The 19,656-nt window shown below is 45.9% G+C and overlaps 1 protein-coding gene across 1 annotated transcript in view; it reads right to left on the bottom strand.

Moving 5' to 3' along the window:
* HDC (histidine decarboxylase) overlaps nt 1-19,656 on the bottom strand; it is a 28,768-nt gene that overhangs the window by 8,512 nt on the left and 600 nt on the right. Inside the window, exons 2-9 of the mRNA XM_006168770.3 lie at nt 17,189-17,361; nt 13,092-13,205; nt 12,123-12,245; nt 7,221-7,355; nt 4,430-4,573; nt 3,904-3,970; nt 2,927-3,089; nt 2,756-2,846 (exon numbers count right to left, since the gene is read on the bottom strand). Coding sequence (XP_006168832.1) covers nt 2,756-2,846; nt 2,927-3,089; nt 3,904-3,970; nt 4,430-4,573; nt 7,221-7,355; nt 12,123-12,245; nt 13,092-13,205; nt 17,189-17,361 — 1,010 coding nt within the window. The remainder of the gene's footprint in view (nt 1-2,755; nt 2,847-2,926; nt 3,090-3,903; nt 3,971-4,429; nt 4,574-7,220; nt 7,356-12,122; nt 12,246-13,091; nt 13,206-17,188; nt 17,362-19,656) is intronic.

Below are 19,656 nucleotides of genomic sequence, written 5' to 3'. Positions count from 1 at the left end.
GAAGAAAGAAAAAACCCCCCCCCCGCCGGGGGGGGGTTTTAGCCACACCACAATCCCTTCTCCTCCATTCTCCTCTCAGGATTTTGGACATGCACGCATAAGCACCCTGCATGAGTTTTAAGCCAACAGGTCCGGTACTCAAATCACAGTCAACTACATGGGAATCCAGAGAAGTAACCATTATGCCATCTGCTGGTCCCATAATTTAATATTTTTATAAGTTCTCTGGAAGAGAGAGAGTACTGCAAAATCTCCCACCTGATGGGAATAAACCATGAATCTCAGCAAATCTCGAGACACTGTGGTAAATGAACAAAAAAGTTACATAAAATTTAAAATGGGCAAGGGTAAAGATAATACTCTTAAGGTATGGTGATCCAAATACACTTATAGGAGAATGGGCTTCATTTCGCACTCAGAAAAGACACCTGGAGTTATCCCTAAAGATACTGCCATCTGTGATGTCCCATCACTATCAAAACTTCCCACAGTGCCCCTTGTCAGGGACAACGAGATGGGCTACCACGGAATTTTATTTTGTTTTTACTTTTGGTCATGGCCATGCCACAATATCTTATCCTCCAACCCTTTTTCCCTCCAGTACTTCGGCCATGCATGCACACATACGCCCACATGTTTTAAAGCTGCCAGATATGGGATTCGAACAGCATGATCAGCTATGGGAGATCCAGTTTCCTTAACCACCAGGCCACAGAGCCAACCGGATTGTTTTTTATTTAATTAACAATGTTCTAGGGTTGGCTAGTAGTTAAGAGAATCACATCCCACTTGGCCAACCGAATCCTGGCCCCAGCAGCTTGAAAAACACACTGGGCATGTGTGTATACATGCCCTAAATTCTGACAGGATGGAGAGATGGAGGAGAAGAGATTATGGCATGACCATGCCCCGTTGGAGGGTGCTTTCTCCTTCTCCTTCTCCTTCTCCTTCTCCTTCTCCTCCTCTCTCTCTCTCTCTCTCTCTCTCTCTCTCTCTCTCTCTCTCTGTCTCTCTGTCTCACACATGATATATTTTCCTGGGTGGGTGCCTTGTCCCTCTAAAAATTTAAAAAAAAAAAAAAAAAAAAAACCTGAAAACCTACCAGAAAAAAATAAGAGATTGGGCTAGCCAATGGCATAGGGGTTAAGGTAGCTGGATCCCACATGGCCAACTGCTCCGTTCAAGTCTCAAACTCTGCAGCTTGAAAAACACACCAGGTATGTGTGCATGGGTGCCCAAAATCCTGAGAAAAAAAATGGAGCAGAAGGGATTGCAGTGTGGCCATCCCCCCAGAAGACGTTTTTTCACTTTCTTCCTCTCTCCTCTCCTCCCAGCTAGTGCATGCACCAAAAACAAAGCAAAATAATTTTTTTTTAAGAATAGAGATGAAAGCACCCTTAGCTCTTCTATCTTTGTTTACCGCTAGAGGGTTATCACCACCACTGAGAGCTTACTGCCAGTCAAAAGGCTTCCAAAACTGAAGGAAATGTGAGCTGGTCCAAAGGCAAATAACCAATACAAACAAGCCATGATGGAGTTGTGACTTTAGGACTGAAAGGCAGGACACGTTGGTTATTCAAGGAGCTCAGACAAAACCACCTCTTCACAAAGATGACTCACAGAGGTGTCAGGCATCGCTCCCAGGGATTCACTGTATTAATTCATCTACTCTCTGCAGCAAGGCCAAGAAGCCAGGCTGCTATCATCTTCATTTGGCAGATGAGGACACCTAGACACAGAGTTAAGTCATTTGCCCAAGCGCACATGTTATAAATGAGGGAGCCGGCACAGGTCATCCAGCTTTGGCACCTACATAGTCCACTACTGTGCTCTTGACTCTCTGAGATTAAAGGAAGAGCTTTTAGGAATGTTACAGTCACCGCGTATTGAGCATTGGCCACGGAGGTATTGCGCTAAGTGATCTCGTACATGCGTGATTCCATCTAAGCTTCGCAGTACCCCATGACATCAGTCCCTCTATTCCCGTTTACTGAGAAGGAAGCCAAGACTCAGGAAGGTCCAGTCAGCTTCCCAAAGGGCTGCTGCGGGCACAGAATTCAAAACTGAGTGTGTCCTACTGTCCTTTGCAGTTTCTCATGGACCATATTATACATAACGTATTATTTTCATCCCTGTCGCCCCTACATTTAAAGGAAGGGCTTCTCTTCAAACTAAGCAGTAACTCTGAAGAACATGTTTCCCTGGACCTGGTACAGACAGAGCGTGTGGACATTTGAGAGCTGAAGTGGAGCTAGTTGGGAAAGCCAGGAAGGCTTGGCAGTATCCAGAACCTCCCAAAGGATACCCATGTCCCATCACTCCCTCAGAACTTCCCATAGTGCCTCTGTCAGGGACAAGACGCAAGTGATTTAAACAAGGAACCTCTTTTCTATCCAAGGAAATTCTCCATCCATCCCGCAGCTGAGTAATAAGCAGAAAAAATGATCCAAAATGGAGACAGAAGGGAATTGGCCCACCTGTGGCAAGGAACACTTGGGAATAAAAACACACTACAAATATTCAGGAAATGTGCATAGTGTCTCAAGAGTTAGTCCAATTTTCTCAGATTTTTGGTATCTTCCTGGGTGTCATTTTCTATATCGAAGCACAACTTTAAGACAAAGTATAAGGTGGCAGTATTATAGGATGAGCACTTTGTATTCTAAAAAAAGCTGACATTACAGGAGACCTCTAGGGGGCCAGAGCAGCCATTTTCCACCAGAGGCCACCAGGCTGCCCCTTCCAGCCCACTCACCATGAAGTCGGTGGCTACGCCCGAGTTGGCATGCCTGAGGTAGACAGGGTTCACACTGAAGGTCTGCTGCAGCTTGTACTTGTCCTTGACCCTGTGGGTTTCCAAATGGGCATTAGTGGCTGAGGCATCTCCAGGGAGGCCATGTGCTCAAAGCTTGGCTGCCACACTCACCAGAACCCAGTACAGTCAAAGTGCACCATCATCCACTTGGAAGGATTAAAGGTGAAGGAGTCGGCATACTCGATGCCCTTCAGAAACCCCCGGAACTCAGGGCACAAGAAGGCAGTTCCTGCATAAGCAGCATCGATGTGGAGCCACAGCCCCTCGCTGGCACCTGAGGAGGAAATGTCAACTGGCTGGAGGGGAGGCATGATGTGGAGGAGATGCCATCAGCCAGCTGAAAGGCATCTGTCACCTGCCAAGCTAGATGGTGGGCTGTGGGCTGCAAAGAGAACTGCTGGGAAAGGAGGATGTGTTTTGCTAAATGAGGGTGGATAGAGATGGGAAGAGGGGGTGTCAGAGTGAGGAAGTGAGACTAAATGAGGCACCGCCATCTCCTGACAGGAAGGATAACAAAGTCTTACCCTGGCCTGTCTCTCTCACTGGGCAGGAGGCCAACACCCTATTGGCCTCAACCTCTAATATCCTGGCATAGAAACTGACTTCCCACCAGCCCAGAGAACAGTGTTAGGGCATCTAATACAAAAGTAGAGAGATGTCTCTTTCCCAGTGGGACTTTTACTTGGAGATTACATGATCCCATCTGGGTTGCTACTCTGCCTTTATCTCTCCCATGATTTCTTCCTTACCCTTTTCCTTTTCTGCAGCTAGAATAGGAAATGCTTCGCAGTGCTCTTCACCCTGTGTGGAAGTAGCCTTTCTCTAAGAGGATTTTGACATACAAATGAGAGGATGAGAAAAGCAAAGGCTCCCCCACTGAGGCCTCCCAGGACAGGATGCAGCTCTGACCCTCTCACACCATTGGGATGCCTGGGAAAGGCCCTTGTGACCTTTGGTGGCTCTTTCCATGTCTCCGCTTTGACCAAAGAGGGACGAGAATAATTCCACAGGCTGGCTCAGGTTCTTGGTCTAGGAAACATTTTAAAATGTATTCCTTGTCTTCCTAGCCAGACAGGGCAGATACTTACAGATGGGGCCCAGCTCTGAGAGGCAGTCAAACGCACAGACCCCAGTAGTCCCTAGTGTTGCACAGACCTGGAGAAGAATAAAAGGCAAGTGATCAGGGAGGGCAGGCTCATATGACATATTCAGTGAAAGCCATCTCACCACAGACATGAATATGCTCAACCCATGTCACTAGAACAGTGTGTATTTCACCCTGTATGTTACCACGAACCACAGTAAGAAACACATCTTATCTAGCAACCTATACATACATGTTTGTATTTGAAATCAGGGTTTCACAACACAATGCACACTCTGGCTATATGAATGCATTCTGATATCTTCTTTTTTTGTTGTTTTAAGGCTGGTTATAGCCCATAAAATGTATTTTATAACACACCATTGAGTAGCAACTCATAACTTGTAAATCACTGTATCTAAGACCTTCTTGGTTTTGTTCACAGCATATTATATCCCTGAATTCTCCCCAGATCCCTTCCTCACATCCAAATTCTGTCAGTCCAAGCTTAGGGACACATTCTGACTTACAAAGACAGGCACCAAGCCCCGCTGCCTATCTTCCTCGATGGCCTTCTGAAGAGTTTCTCCTCGGAGTGAGAAGTTGTCATCCACAGGCAGAAATTTCATCTTCACGAGAGAAATCAAACCAGCCTTCTCCACTGAGGAGTGAGCCTAGAAGGGCCATGGAAACCTGTCAGCAAAGAATCATCCTAGGGGCCCAGACTTTACCCTCCTGCTCCCCAGTCTAGCCAGGAGTCAGGATAAGCCAATAAGCAGCCATCTATATTTGAGTTCTGAGCGACCCCATTCAGGGATTTCGACCACCGAAGACTCTCTGCCCAGACTGCGCCCTCTTGTGCCGCAGGAGTCAGTCTGCAGGTCACCTCCTTCTGCGTTCCTCTAAATGCTCAGATTTAACTCCAAAACATAGGGGAAAAATGTATAACCCATCAGATGACCACAAACCACCACAGAGGCACAAGAAATATGAGAAACCAGGACAATATCTCTCCTCTAATGGAAAAGAATAACTCCTCTTCCCCCACAAAGAATCCAAGGGAACTCATGGAAATTTCAAATAAAGAATTTTAAATATTCATAGTGACAAAGCTAACAGAGATACAAGAGAATAGAAACAACAAATTCCAGAAGATGTAGGAGAAAAGAGACACCGGGTTCCAGGAGGTGAGGAAGTTCTTGCATGAGCTGAAAGAAAAGATACACATCATAAAAAAGAATCAAACGAAACTGTTAGAGATAAAGGCTATATAATACAGGAAATCAAAACTTCCATTGAAAATATCAAAAGCGGATTAGATCATGCAGAAGATTAAATCTCAGATGTAGAAGATAGAACCTTTGACCTAGAAAAATTCACCAAAAAGACTGAGAAACTAACCCAAAAAATGAGAATAACATACAAGTAATACTAGATACCACTAAATGCCCAAATATCCAGATCATCGGTATTTTAGAAAGTGAAGAAACTAGTAAGGGCATTGATAGTCTATTCCATGAAATCCTGGAAGAAAACTTTCCAAACCTAGAGAGGCATTCAAATATCCAGACTCAAGAAATACAAAGGACTCCACATAGAATCAACCCAGGAAGATCTTCCCCAAAGCACATCATAGACAGACTGACAAAAGCCACAGAGATAGGATACTAAAATTGACAAGAGAGAAATGTCAAGTTAATTTCAGAGGATATCCCATAAGGCTAACATCAGACATCTCATCAGAAACAATGCAAGCAAGGAAAGAATAGGAAAATATATTTAAAGTGTTAAGTGAAAAACAATTTCAACCAAAAATACTATACCCAGCAAGATTATCTTTCATACGGGGGAATAAAAGACAAAAATATTCTCAGATAAGCAAAACCTGAAAGAATTTACCAACACCAGACCAGCTCTCCAAGAAGTGTTTAAGGGAGTGCTATCCCAGGAAAACTAAATTTGGAAACACAAAAATAAGTGTACAAGAAACAACCAAGACAATGGCCAGCCTAATGGTAGGGAGAAGTCTGGCGTTCAATGTTAACTTTCATAGTTTAAATGGAAAGATCACAGTAACACTGCAAATTTATTAGAAGAGAGATTAATTACGTGAGTCCGAACTAGTGAAATAGAAATTTTTTAGTCTAGACTAAAACATTACTGATTTTCTTCGATGCTTTGATTTCCGTATTTAAGGATTTTTGTCTTCTCTTGAACTGTTGATAGGTCCATCTACCTACTATTTGAACTGAATCCTGACCTTTCTCCTGACTTGAAGTTTTAAGCAAATTTCTCTTAACAGTTTTTTATCTTGATCTATTAAAACTAAAACCTTTTTTTGAAATTAAAAAATGCATTAAAAAATACCTATTAGGGGAACCAGCAGTTAGCGTAATGGCTATGTCACTGGACTCCCACGTAGTCGACTGCGGTTCGCATCTCGGACCCGGTGGCTTAAAACTCACGCTGGGCGCATGTACGTGTGCGCCCAAGATCCTGAGAGGAGAATGGAGGAAAAGGGATTGCGGCGTGACCATCCCCCCTGGGGGGTGATTTCTCGCTTTCTGTCTCTATGTCTCTCTCTGTCTATCTGGCGAGCGCATGCGCCCTATAGCGAAAATCTCTCAAAAAAAAACTATTAGTACCTACTTAATGACTGCAGTAAGCAATATAGCCCCAACAAGGTGCCACTTTATAGTATGTTCACTTTATTCAACTGAGGTTTATGTCTAAAGTCAGACATGTACTCATACGTAGGTATAGATCAGCTGTGCTTGCTATTAAAAGTTTTTGAATTAATTAATATCGTTAGTGAATCAATAAAATGTGGAAAAAAATGCATGGAAAACAACTGTACATACCAGAGACAATGTGGGAGAAGGGGAGGAATTGGCAGAGGGTGAAAGGTAGGGAATCAAGAGGGTAGAGAAAAAAGCAAAATACATAAGAAACAAAAAATAGAAAATTATTTGTTGATAACATGTATGTTTATCATGATTGAGCCAATATACAATGTATACTAGGTGGAAAAATCTCATTTTGTCTACTGTATTGATGTACAGTGAATGACTATAAATAAATAGATTAATAAAAAAAAAGAATCATCCTGGAACGAACAGTCCCCAGAAAGGACGGGAGCACAGGCACATGGGACTCAGATACACATGTTCGAAGCTGTCTTCTCCTGTGGTCCTGAAGACCAGCTCCCATCTAGAGCTACCCTGCACCCCAGCACATTCACATAAAAAGGAATATTATTCAAGGACTAAGACCAGGGAAGCCAAGCACCAACTTAGGTCCGTCCTGTGTCGGCCCACTCACCTGGTCAGAGGCATAGGCAATGAGCCGGGCGTTCAGGGAGGACTCGTCTGAATTGGGCTCGGTTGTTTTCATTTCCAGGATTTTGTTCTTCCTTGCTGCCAAAAGGGCAATCAAGGTGGATTCGCTGACCGTGCTCTGCGAGGGAAGGATTACCAATGGTGACTTTCCTGTGTTCTCTTGACAAACCTCCCCAGGTTTTGTTTTGTATTTTATGTATATGTGCGTGTGTGTGTGTGTGTGTGTGCGTGTGTGTGTATGTCTGTGTCTGTATGTGTGTCTGTGTGTGAGAGAGAGAGCTCTGTGAAGGACTACAGAGCTCATGCCTAGGCGCTTTCTTTCTTCCCCAGCTCGTGTACCTAGCCTGCATTCTGAAAGCAAGTTTGCCCCTAGTACCAACAGCTCTATTAGAGAGGCCACACAAACCAAAAATAATGTTCCAGTCCTCATGGACGTAAATTTGTTCCCCATGGAAAATGAATTGGAAAGAACTCTCAATTTATTAGGTGTGGAGATGGAGTTTGATCCCACAGGGATATCGCAGAGGTAAAGGGTCCTGGCCCATGTGAGAGGCTAGTGGCTTTGGTCCATTTTGTTGTCAATTACTCTTGTGACCTTGGACTAATCTTGCCCTTCCTGAGGACTCTCTTTCTAGAGATAATCTTGGGCCAGTCCGATGGCCTGGTGCTTAAGGGAGTCAGATCTCACAGGGCCAACTGAAGTCAGTCCAAATCTCAATCCCAGCAGCTTAAAAAACATGCTGCACATGTGAATATAGATGCCCTAAAACCCCTGGCAGGATGGAGAAACAGAGAAAGGATTGTGGTGTGGCCATGCCCCATAGTGATGCTCCCCTCCCCCCCCACACACACACACATATGCCCTCTGGCAAAATATTTTTTTAAGTAAAATAAATAAAAGTTAAAACAGAGGGCCAGCAGGTGGCATGGAGGTTAAGATGCCGGGTCTCACATGTTCAACTATACAGTAGCTTGAAAAGCACACCAAGCACGTGTGCATGTGTGCCTAAAATCAATTTTTTTTTTGGAGAGGTTTTTGCTATAGGGCACATGGGCTCGCCAGACAGACAGAAAGAGGCAGAGAGACAGAAAGGGAGAAATCACCCCCCAGGGGGGATGGCCACGCCTCAATCCCTTCTCCTCCATTCTCCTCTCAGGACGTGCCCGGTGTGAGTTTTAAGCCACCCGGCTGGGACACAAACTGTGGTCGACTACGTGGGAGTCCAGCGACATAGCCATTTCACTAACTGCTGGTCCCAAGAAATCATTCATTCTTCAGGGGAGCTGGCCACACTGCAATCCCTTCTCCATTCTCTCAGAATTTTGGGCACGCATGTACGCACATGCGCCCAGCATGAGTTTTAAGCCACTGGGTCTAGAACTCAAAATGTAGTCAACTATGTGGGAGTCCAGCGACATAATCATTACACTATCCACTGGTCCCTGTGTGCCTAAAATTTTAAGAGGAGAATGAAGGAGAAGGGATTGCAGTGTGGCCAGCCCCCTGGGGCGGGAGGTGCAATTTCTCACTCTCTCTCTCTTTCTCCAGCGAGTGAATGGGCCCTACGGAAAATAAATTAATTAATTAAACAGAGAGCATCCTGTTAACTATTTTTTGGTATAAATCATCCCAAGAAAAGTTGGGTAGGATTTTACTCTGGCTATCACTGTGGGAATCTGGGGGCTAGGTTGGCAACTTCATGAGAGCCTTTATGATTTCTCCTCGTTTATTCACTCGGTCTTTGATGTCTTTGCTTGTTGATGTCCACAGGTGGCCTACAGCTGACAGAACCCTGAAAAGCCTGGCAGATGTGATGGCACGAGTGGGAGGGCACCACTACACAATGGCTGAGGCCACACAGGAGGCCCAAGTCTAGCTCCTGGCCCAACCTCCACAGGCCAGGTACAGTAGTTGCACACCCTTAGTCCCAGCTAGCTAGGGGGCTGGTGCAGGGAGGATTGTAGCATGCTTAGATTGTCAAAAATACCTAACTCAGGGCCAGCAGGTGGCATGGTGTTTAAGGGTGCTGGACTCAAGCACGGTTCAAGTCCCAGACCAGGCAGCTTGCTTTCTCACTTTCCCTGTCTGTCTCTCTCACTCTGTCCCTCTCTGGCCAAATTTAAATAAATAAATAAAGTTAAATAAAATCATTCTTTTTAAAAAATCTCTCTCTCTCTCTCTCTCGCTCTCTCTCTCTCCCCCTTTGCATGCATTCTCTTTCTCCCTCTTACATTAAAAAAAAAGAAAAAGGGGCTAGCTGTCTGCTTAGAGAGTGGTGTGTACCAGATCCCATAAAATATCCAGTGGCTGGAAATTTCTCCATAGCAAGGAAGCCATCATCATAATAATAATACCACCTTCCATCAGTATCACAATTTATAGTTCACAAAACACAGTTCCTCTCATCCCACTCGCTCCTCACAACATCTCTCTGAGATAGAATTCCATTATCCCACAGATGAAGAGAGCGATGCTCAGAGAAGCTATGGGACTCACTCTGGTTCACACGGCTGATGAATGTAGGAGAGAGCATGGTTAGAATTTGAACAGGCTAGGTTCGACGCCTCAATTCTTTCTCTTACCAGCTGTGTGACCTAGAGTGAGTTATTTCATCTCTCTGAGCTTCAGTGTTCTCTCAAAAATCAAGGACGAGGGACCAGCAGTTAGCGTAATGACTATGTTGCTGGACTCCCACGTAGTCGACCGTGGTTCGCGTCTGGACCCAGTGGCTTAAAACTCACGCCGGGCACGTGTGCGTGTGTGCCCAAGATCCTGAGAGGAGAACGGAGAAGGGATTGCGGCATGGCCATCCCCCTGGGGTGATTTCTCACTTTCTGTCTCTCTGTCTCTCTCTCTGTCTGTCTGGCGAGCGCACGCGCCCTATAGCAAAAAACCTCTCTCAAAAAAAAAATCAAGGATGAAGGGCAGCATCCTTGGCATGATGGATAAGGGCACTGGACTCCCACGTGGCTTGCCACAGTTCAAGTCCCAGACCTGGAAGCTGGCATTCTCTCTTTCTTTCTCTCTCTCTGCCCCTCTCTGGTTAAATTGAAATAGATGAACAAATAAATAACGTTAAATAAATTTCTTTTTTTAAAAGAATTATTTTATTTGACGTTATTTATTCATTTTTATTTATTTTAATTTGACCAGGAAGGGACAGAGTGAGAGACAGAGAGAGTGAGAGAGATAGAGAGACAGAGAAAAAGCAAGAAAGTAAGCCTCTAGGTCCGGGACTCAAACCATGGTTGACCATGTGGGAGTCCCGTGTCCTTAACCACCACGCCACCTGCTGGTCTCAATAAAATAATTTTTTAAAAAATCGAGGATGATACTATTTATCCACAGTGTTTCTGAGAGAATTAGATGAAACCGGAGATCGTGTACGGGAGACACCTAGTGCGTCTTCTAGCTACCGCAGCTGAAGCTGTAGCTATTCGCTTACACAGAGGTACATGAAGTCTGTAGTTTGTCTTTCTTGAGATTCAGATTTTAATCTTGCTGCAAGGCAAGGCTGGCATGAGAGGAGGAATGACTGGCTAGCAAACGGGCCGAGCAAGCATCCCAGTTCTCACCTCAGAGCAGCGTGGTTATTTTTATTTAATATTAGAATTCATTTCATCTTCATCTATTCTTCGAAAGAAACATTATCATCATTATCTCTATTTTATAGATTATAAAATCACAAAAATTACATATTTTAGTAGAATTCAAGGACTTGGGGATCCTGGTGGGACAGTTGTGTAATAACAATATTCTGTAAGCTGACCCACACGGGAAGGTTCGAGGTTCATGGCTGAAGACCTCCCTGAGTGCAGTAGGCACACGCGTGCCCACAATCCAGGGCAAGCTGAAGCTGGGGGTGAATCACGACAGCAAGAGTCTGTTAAAGGTAGCACTTGTGTCTCCGCCTCTCTCTGTCTCTTTCCCCATGTGTTTCTCTCACTTGTGGGAGAAGGAAAGAAACTAAAAAACAAAGAAGCAAACAAAAAACCACGGGGACTTCTCAAAGGTCTTAGAACCAAGCCCTCATGAATGTCAAGGGTTTTTAGATGTAAAAGCGTCTGTGCATGCCATATGAGAGGCACCCAGAAAGCACTCCTCTTCAGCATTATTCCTTGAAAGAGAAGGAACATTCAAAGAGCCACCCTTGGATGGATGTCCTAAGATGGGATCAGAGACAGCCCCCATTGCGCAGTGCTTAGTTAAGTGCTGTGCCTGCTGCAGTTTGAATCTTGGCCCCAGCAGACGGAAAAGCGCTCCAGGCACATGTGAGTGCTTGTCCAAAATCCTGACGGGATGAAGAAATGGAGAAGAGATTGTGGCATGACTATACCTTCTTGGGGGAGAGAGGGTGCTTTCTCTCTTTCTGTCTTTTCCCTCTTTAACTCTGGCAAGCACATATGTCCTCTGGCAATTACAAAAAAAATAGAGACAGAGGATAAGATTGTTTTAACTTATCAATTTCACTCACTGCAAGGCCCTTCTGCACTAGAAGGGAGGGAGAAGAGTCCCCTCCTGCCTTCTCTTTTCCTCTCTTATCACAAACTGTAAAATGAGAAATGCGATAATGCATTAACTTTTTCATCTTTTTCAAATAATGGGACAAGTGAGAGTGATAAAACTGGTAGCAGTGTGTACATGAAGCAAAGGTTGAGGAGAGTGTAGTGGCCATGTGAGAGATAGAAGCCGCGACAATGGTGGTTGGTACCAGTGGTGGTGGTGTCACTCGAGGTGGCGGTGATGGTAATGACTATGGTGGGGCCAGTGATGGCTGTGGGTGACACGGGGAAGCTCCGTGGAGAACAGAATTCCTGGGTAAGGGTTCGCTTCTCTTTCAATACTTAGCCCCCATGCTAGGTCAAGCTTTGCCAGTGGAGCCACCTGTAAGACGCCACCCCCTTGGCTGCTGGGGTGGTGGTGCAGGAAGTGCTCTGGGAGTCCCAGCATTTTCGCCAGCCAGTCCATGACGTTCATCTCCAGCTCTGTGCATGCAGGGCTAGAGGCCTGAAAGAGGGAAAGGAATTTTACCTGCATAGCCCCAGGGCACTGAGATACCCTCACTGACCCCAGAAACATATCTGCCTCTGGCCTGCCCTCACTAGGCCCTGACAGCTTCTGTGAGATCCTCCCTGGAGCAGTCAATGCCTGGCCCTGTGGCCCACTCCACCCCACCCTCTGCCAAACCAAAAAGGGAAAAGAATGTGGAACTCTGGATTCGTGCAGTCCTCAATGAGCCAGATTCTTCCAAGCTCTCCAGACAAACAGACTTAAAAATGATTGTCTTGGATTTGTTTCCTCAAGTTCCTAACATACCCAGCTGAGAAGCACCCGAAAGCCCAGAGGAAGTTTTAGGACTAGAAAATAAGGAACTCTTCCTGGAAAAGTTAGTAACAACCCCCGCCCCCTCCCCCCACACACACACACGCCTCCCTTTCATGCATTTCTACATGAACCCCCAATGAGAATTCAGGCTTAAAATAGAAAGATGTGCTGGGAGGCTTTTGGTGCAATGGAAAGCTGAGTGGTGCTTTGGGGGTTAGTAAGGAAAGTCTTACGGCACGTCTCAAAGACAAGAGCACAGGGGAAGTTGTGACTCAACCGGCATCAAAGTGCTTAGTTCGGGTCACAAACTGTGGCAATACCCAGATCTTAGTCCAAATCTCATCTATGTCTATGTGCTGTGTGGTCTTGGGGAGATAAATGACTTAAGCCTCCATTTCCTTGCCTACAAACGAGGCCACTACTTGTGATTCTATAGGGTTAGAAGATTAAATAAGATCATTTATATAAAGCTAAAGCTTCAAGAAATGACACCTCTCATCGCTACTTGTCACAGCCGTTGCTACTCACCCAAGTGAATCCCAAACAGTTGATGGCATCGGCCAGCATGTCTCCTAGCAGGGATGGCCAAGAGGTGAGGGCTGGGTAGTAGGCGTGCATGTGGGGGCTCTGCCAATGGACCACCTGGAAGCAAAGCGTGCACACCGTTGGCACCAAGAGCAACTCCAGGAGACCGTCCTCCTCCAGAGCCTCTCCTTGGCAAGGGAAGACGCCGGCCAAGAATGACAAATAAGTGACACAATTCCATAAAATAAGATGTGTTCTTGCAACTCAAGTCTCCTAGTCTAAGCTAATTCACCAGTGGAGCCTTGGCACAAATGCAAAGACCAGAAGGGACGATGTGAAATGAAAACTGCTGCAGTAATAAAACTGGGATTCCTGGTCGTGTCCACATTAGCTTCCAGCGCTTTTCTCCCATGTTGCCCCTGCCTAGTAAGAAAAGGAAGAGGAGACTAGACGCTCCAGAAGAACAGAATCCTGGTCTCACCCAGTTTCTTGCAGAAAGCATCCTTTGTGTTATGGCGAATTGAGTTCTCTGTGTGCACAACTTCTGCAGAGGGTCAGTGAGAACAAGCTCAAAGTTGCCCTTGGCTTCCCAGTGGGGGTAAAGCAAGGAGAGGAGAGGGTAGGGAGAAGGGACCACTCATGGGCATGGGAGGCCCATCTCCAGGCTAAGCCTGAGCTCACAATCAAAACCGGATGTAGGGAGGAGCTGGGTGAACAGGGAGGGCCCTGGGTGAACGGGGGCTTCCCCAGTGGCTCATCTGCCTCCCTGGTTATCTAATCTCTCTCCATTTCCCTGCTCTGCAAGCACGCCCTGTTCATCTCTGCATTCATGTCTTTGAGCAATGCTGTGTCCCTTGACAGGAAGATGCTTCCCATAAAGACATGCTCCTCCAGAGTCTGTTCCTTCTTAGAAAGCTACTAAATATTCATTTCCTCCACGAATCCTTCCCAACTCCACAGCCCCTTTGATCTCTTCCCTGAACCTATAGAACACTGTATTCCAGCTGTTTTCCCTTCCTGAGAACTCATTATGTAACATCTTGGTCCACCATTCCTGTTACCTAATGTGCACAAATTCTAATAATCCTTCAGGAGTAAGTGCTGTGTCCTAGGCAGCATGCATAGTCTAAGCAGCATAAGATTTAAGGACAAAGGTTCCAGTCTTACTTCTACCTATAACAAGGTGTGTGACCTTGTAGATTTACTGCAAAGCTAATAAACTCAAGCTCCAAGGTCCCATGTTTGCATAAGTCTCTCCTGAGATCCACTGTTAACTTTTTTAAAGGCGTCTCTAATGCGTATATACTTCAGATATTTAAAATCCGTATCCTCAGGCTAACCTGTCATGTGGTGGTTAAAGCAGCTGGATCCCATGTGGCCGACTGCACAGACCAGATGGCCTGAAAAACACATTGGGTGCATGTATGTGCATGCCTGAAAACCCAACAGGAGAGAGAAATGGAGGAGAAGGGATTGCAGCATGACTGTCTTCCATGGTGAGAGATGCAGGGCGCTTTCTCACTTTCCCTCTCTGTCTCTCTCTAATAACTGCAGACACCCTCTGGTAAAATAAAAAAAAATGATAATAATAAAATAAATAAACTAGAATTCTCTCCTGTACCTTTCTCAACCTCAAGTTCATGCTGTAAAAACCCTGTCTCAAGGTTATATGTGTGGGCACCGGTACTCACATTAATACTAATCACATGGTGAGAGACACAGTATATATCCTGTCTTGACTCTTTTTTTTTTTCTCAAAGTAATTATTTATTTAATTAATTTATTCATTCATTTATTTTAATTTGACCAGAGAGGGGCGGGTACTGAAAAAGCAAGTCACCAGATCCAGGATTCAAACTGTGGTTGGCCATGTGGGAGTGTCCAGCACCTTAACCACCACTCCACCTGCTGGTCCCTGACACATCATACATCCTGTTTGACTCTTAAATAATCACACCTCTTCCTCTGAGTTTCACCAAGAGGACAACACGGTAGGTAATAACAATATCCTACACTTTCCGTGCTTTATCTTATTTCATTCTCACGGCACCTGTACAAGGTAGGTTCTACCACCACCCCTGTTAGACGAAGGAGAGTCGAGGCTGGCAGAGAGAGGCAGCATCCCTGTGGTCACACACACACACACACCTCAGAGCGACAGACAGCAGCGTCAAGACCAGAACCCAAGGCCTAAGCAGGATGGTGCCCTGTCTTCTTCTGCTTCACTGCTTCCCTCTCCCTCATGAAAAGTAAATGAGGCTTTTCTAACCAGGGTGGGAATTAAATCAGAAGAGCTTTTCTTCTTTGAGTGTCTAGGAGAGAGCGGAAAGTGAACATATAATGCACTTTTCAATGAGGTGCTGAACAAAAGGAGAACACGAAGAGCCAAGCGCTTTCAGGCCAGCCCTCAGGGCTGGTAAGGCCTGCGAGATGAGATGGAAGATTACCCCCGTTATCGCTGTCCTTAGTGACAGTATTTTGGAAACCCCAGAGAAGAGCTGCCATCTCCTGGCTCAATCAAGAGGCAATTGTCTGTTCTCGTAAGATAAATGAGATAAGATAAACCAGAAGAGGCCTTATCAAAAACAGACAGAGCTCTTCTTCCAGAAATGAGCCCTTTTGACCAAACCCCCAGCAACTGCTGGAATTCCTGCCAATCAAATGAATCAGCTCATTGCCGCCTCCTCTGACGGTTACTTTCGGTCTCACTCTCAGATCACAGTTAGCCCTGAGCAGATCACATTTTACAGAATGAAACCCAGGAGATAATCTAATCGGGGAGCTGGCCTCCTTGGTAAAGCTCTACTGATACTAAATTTTTCAGAGAAGCTTATGAAATAAGCCGCCTGGCTGGGGAGAGAGAGATGCGTGTTTGACTTTCTGAGTCTGAGTATTTCCTCACTCCTGCCTCCAGGCATATTTCGGTCGCTTCTGAATTCACAGTGCATTGGGGATGATGAAGACAAATCTCAAGTTGATCTCAGGAAGATCTGGACGTGCAAGGTTCAGGACACAAATGCCCCAGGGAGGGAGAGCGGGACAGGCTGTGTATTAGGGGTGCAGCTGAAGGGGTGGTGCTGGGGACAGGGGCTGACTGAGGAGCACTCAGTCTCTCACCAGCAGAGGGAGCACTAGAAACCAGAGCAGAGCCTTTGGGGTGAAGCTGGTCCAGGCTAAAGCCCTGGGCCTGTTAGGTACTAACTCTGCAGCTCTGAGCAGACAATGAACTTATCTGTTCCTCAGGTTTCCTCATCTATAAAGCAGGGTCACCGTGAGGATTAAACAAGCTAGCTTGTAATGCTGCTAAGTGCAAAACCTGGGACCCTGCAGGGAGCCCTTGGCAGGCGGGGAGTGCCATTTAGCACGGGCACCTCAGCACTGCCCCTCACCCTGATGGCCAGGAATGTCACTGCAGCCCATCACGGTGGACTGGGGGCCAGGGCAGGCAGCTCCACCCTGCATGTCAGACAGCTCGCATCTGTTTCCTGGCCCCCACAGCACTGTCTTCGGCTGCACCCTTTTGTCACCAGGAGTATCAAAGATTCAGGAAAAGTCCCTTTCTGCTCCAGAAAAGTTGCTCAATCGTTAATGGATGCTCTGTCCTTCCCCTAGATAAGGAAGGTCACAAAGGAGCTGGAAGGGCCCACTGGGGTTCCTGGACCTCCCAACCTGACACCAGGTGCCCCGGGGGGGTGCGGTTCTCTGCTCCCTTCCTTCCCTTTGCATTGACCATCAGGGCCTAGGGACCACGGCCAGCCTCATCCCTCCTGTCTTCTCTCCTGTTACCCACAGTTCTCCCATGCCCTCAGACCCAATTTTCACTCTCAGCTCATCCAACTAGATTTCCACATTTCGTCCAGATTATGCCCTGGGATGCAGTCATTATTCCCCTCCCTTCCCACCCAACATGACAGGCCAGCCCTGGCACCATAGGCCCAGTTAAAGTCCTGGCCCTCCACATGCCCAGAAAATGAGCTAGGATGTTGGTAGCCAAGTGGCAGAAGGATGCACTGTCATCCCAGGCCGTCGCCTTTGTTCAGCCACCACCCACCATCCTGCACCCTGAAATCCACATCACCCTTGCAGTCACTGAATCTCACCCCAGGCATGATGACCCGCTCAATGTCCCCGAAGATGTTGTCCCAGCTTTCTGGTTCCTCAGGAGCACTGTCGGGCAGCTGGGCTCGCAGGTAGCCAGGCTGCACATCTGGAGTCACACGCCTCTCTCGCACCGTGCTCAGGTACTGGCAGATGTAATCCACCATCTGTCTCCCTAGAAGAGAGCAGAGAAGCCATGTCTGCATTCCCTGCCTGGGCCTGGCAGAGAAGCCATGTCCGCGTTCCCTGCCTGGGCCTGGCCAAACTAACCCCTCTTGGGTGGAGGCCGAGAGACTTGGTAAAGAAAGAGATGGATTCATGACCCAAAAGCAGGATCTGATCCCTGGCCCATGTCTTCAGAGGAAAAGGAAAAGGAAAAAAGAATGAGGAACTGAATGGATGAGGGAGGGAGTGTGTGAGTGATCAAACGAACAAGGGTGAGAATCTCCCACACCCACAACTTGAGCACCAAAGTAAAAGAAGACTTTTTCTTCCTCCTTCACTTGTCCACAGCAATCATGGTAGTCTCTCCTGCCTTTCTTTTTTTCTCGGAAACAGAGCCTCTATTAATTCATTATTCTGCAGGTTCAGTAGAAATTCTGTAGGGCTCTGTTTCCAAAAATTGATACATGAGCATCTGCATGCGTGGACTCTCTCTCTCTCTCTCTCCCCTCTCTCTCTCAGAGGCTTTGTTAACACACATGGCAAGTTTCCATGCCCAGTTCTGATAAAATACCAAAAAATCTTTTTGTTCACCATTCACATTGGGTCAGTAATCACTGACCTTTTTTGGACTCACAGACTTCCTTTAAAATCTAATTAGAAGTTATAGACACACACACAAAAAAATGTCTGCATAATTTCTGAGATTCACAGAATCCCTAAAACAAAACTATGGACGCAGACTAAGAACCCTGGCACTAGCTTCAAATCTCAGGGAAACAGAGCTTCCTGTAGATGACTCTCTCTCCCCGCTGCCACCAACAACCAATGCCTCAGGGCTTGGAACTTGTTTTGTTTTTAGGTTTTTGCCATAGGGCACGTGCACTTGCCTAAAAGAGAAATAGAGAGACAGGGAGAGGAAAAGGGACAAATCCCCCCCCAAGGGGGATGGCTAGGCTGCAATCCCTTCTCCTCTATAATCCTCCTGGGATTTTGGGAATACACGCACACACGCCCAGCATGATTTTCAAGCCACTGGGTTCAGCGCTTGAACTGCAGTTGGCCATATGGGATCCCAGCACCTTAACCACTATGCCGCCTGCTGAGCCCTGGCGTATTATTTTAGATGCTCAAAAAAAAAAAAAAATTGTCAAGTGAATAAACAAATGAATAAGGAAGAAAAAGGGCCAAGCCAAATAATCCAAAGCCACTATAAATATTCTTTCTTCTCTTTCATTTCTCAAAGAAAAGGGGGGGGGCAGTCTTCAGCATCTCTGTTTCTTGCTCTCTCTGAATCTCTCTCTTACTGCTTCTCTTCTTTTCTGTGTATACATGTCTATATCCATAACCCTTCCCTAGAACTCCCTAAGATCCTTGCCACCTGCACACGTATTATTTTAGATGCTCAAAGGAAAGAAGAAAAAAAAAAAAAAAGGAAGGAAAGAGAGAGAAAGAAAGAAAGAAATAGAAGTAAAAAGAGAAAGAAAGAAAAAGAGAGAAAGGAAAGAAGGAAAGAGGGGGAAAAAAAAGAAGGAAAGAAGTATCCCAGTTACTTCCCTCTACATCAGCTCGTGCAAAGTTCTTGTGAACAAAACCAGCCCCGGATAAAATTCAGGGGCCCGAGATTCCAGTTTGCTCCCTTTCCCTCTACTCTCCTCCAGCTCCCACAGCCTTGGGCCTCTCTGGCGCCCACCAGTGCTCTCGGAGCTCTGGACCTAGCCCTTCGTTCAGCCAGAATGAAATTTGTGTCCTTCATTCCGTAGAAAATGAATTTGTATCCACTCCCAGGAACCCACTCTTGGTGAAATGAGCCTTCGGCAAGCCATGGAATAAGGAAAGCACCCCAAGGCGTAAAGGCAGTCTCCCAGTGACCTCTCCCCTGGGAGGGAGAAAGGAAAAAGTGGATTTTAACATGAGACAATGTCACACATCAAAGGAATTTTAGGCAACAAGGCCTGCTAGTGGAGATGAGGATATAAAATATCGTAGCCACAAAGATATTCAAAAGTCCCTTTTCATATTGAATGTCTTACTTCCACTCGAAGGACAGCCATGCCTGGAAATAGGATAACTATTTAGTTTTGCTTGACACATAGTGGGCTTACTCACTCACTTCATAAATATTTATGGAACCGACAACTGAAAGAGTCACACGTAGAAAAACAAAATGTTAAGAGAGAAAATATTTTTGCAGTGATTACAGAATTCTTAGAATTTATCTTTAATTTCAGAACATGACCAGTCCTTTTTCCCTCCCTTCATGTATCAGGAATCCAAATCCTCTATTTCGAGGGTAAGCAGAGAGGGA

This window comes from Tupaia chinensis, unplaced genomic scaffold (assembly GCF_000334495.1).
Source record: "Tupaia chinensis unplaced genomic scaffold, TupChi_1.0 Scaffold146140_1, whole genome shotgun sequence".
In the NCBI taxonomy this organism is placed as follows: Eukaryota; Metazoa; Chordata; class Mammalia; order Scandentia; family Tupaiidae; genus Tupaia; species Tupaia belangeri.
The sequence above is the reverse complement of the archived record's forward strand: the minus strand, read 5'-3'. Positions and strand labels throughout refer to the sequence as shown.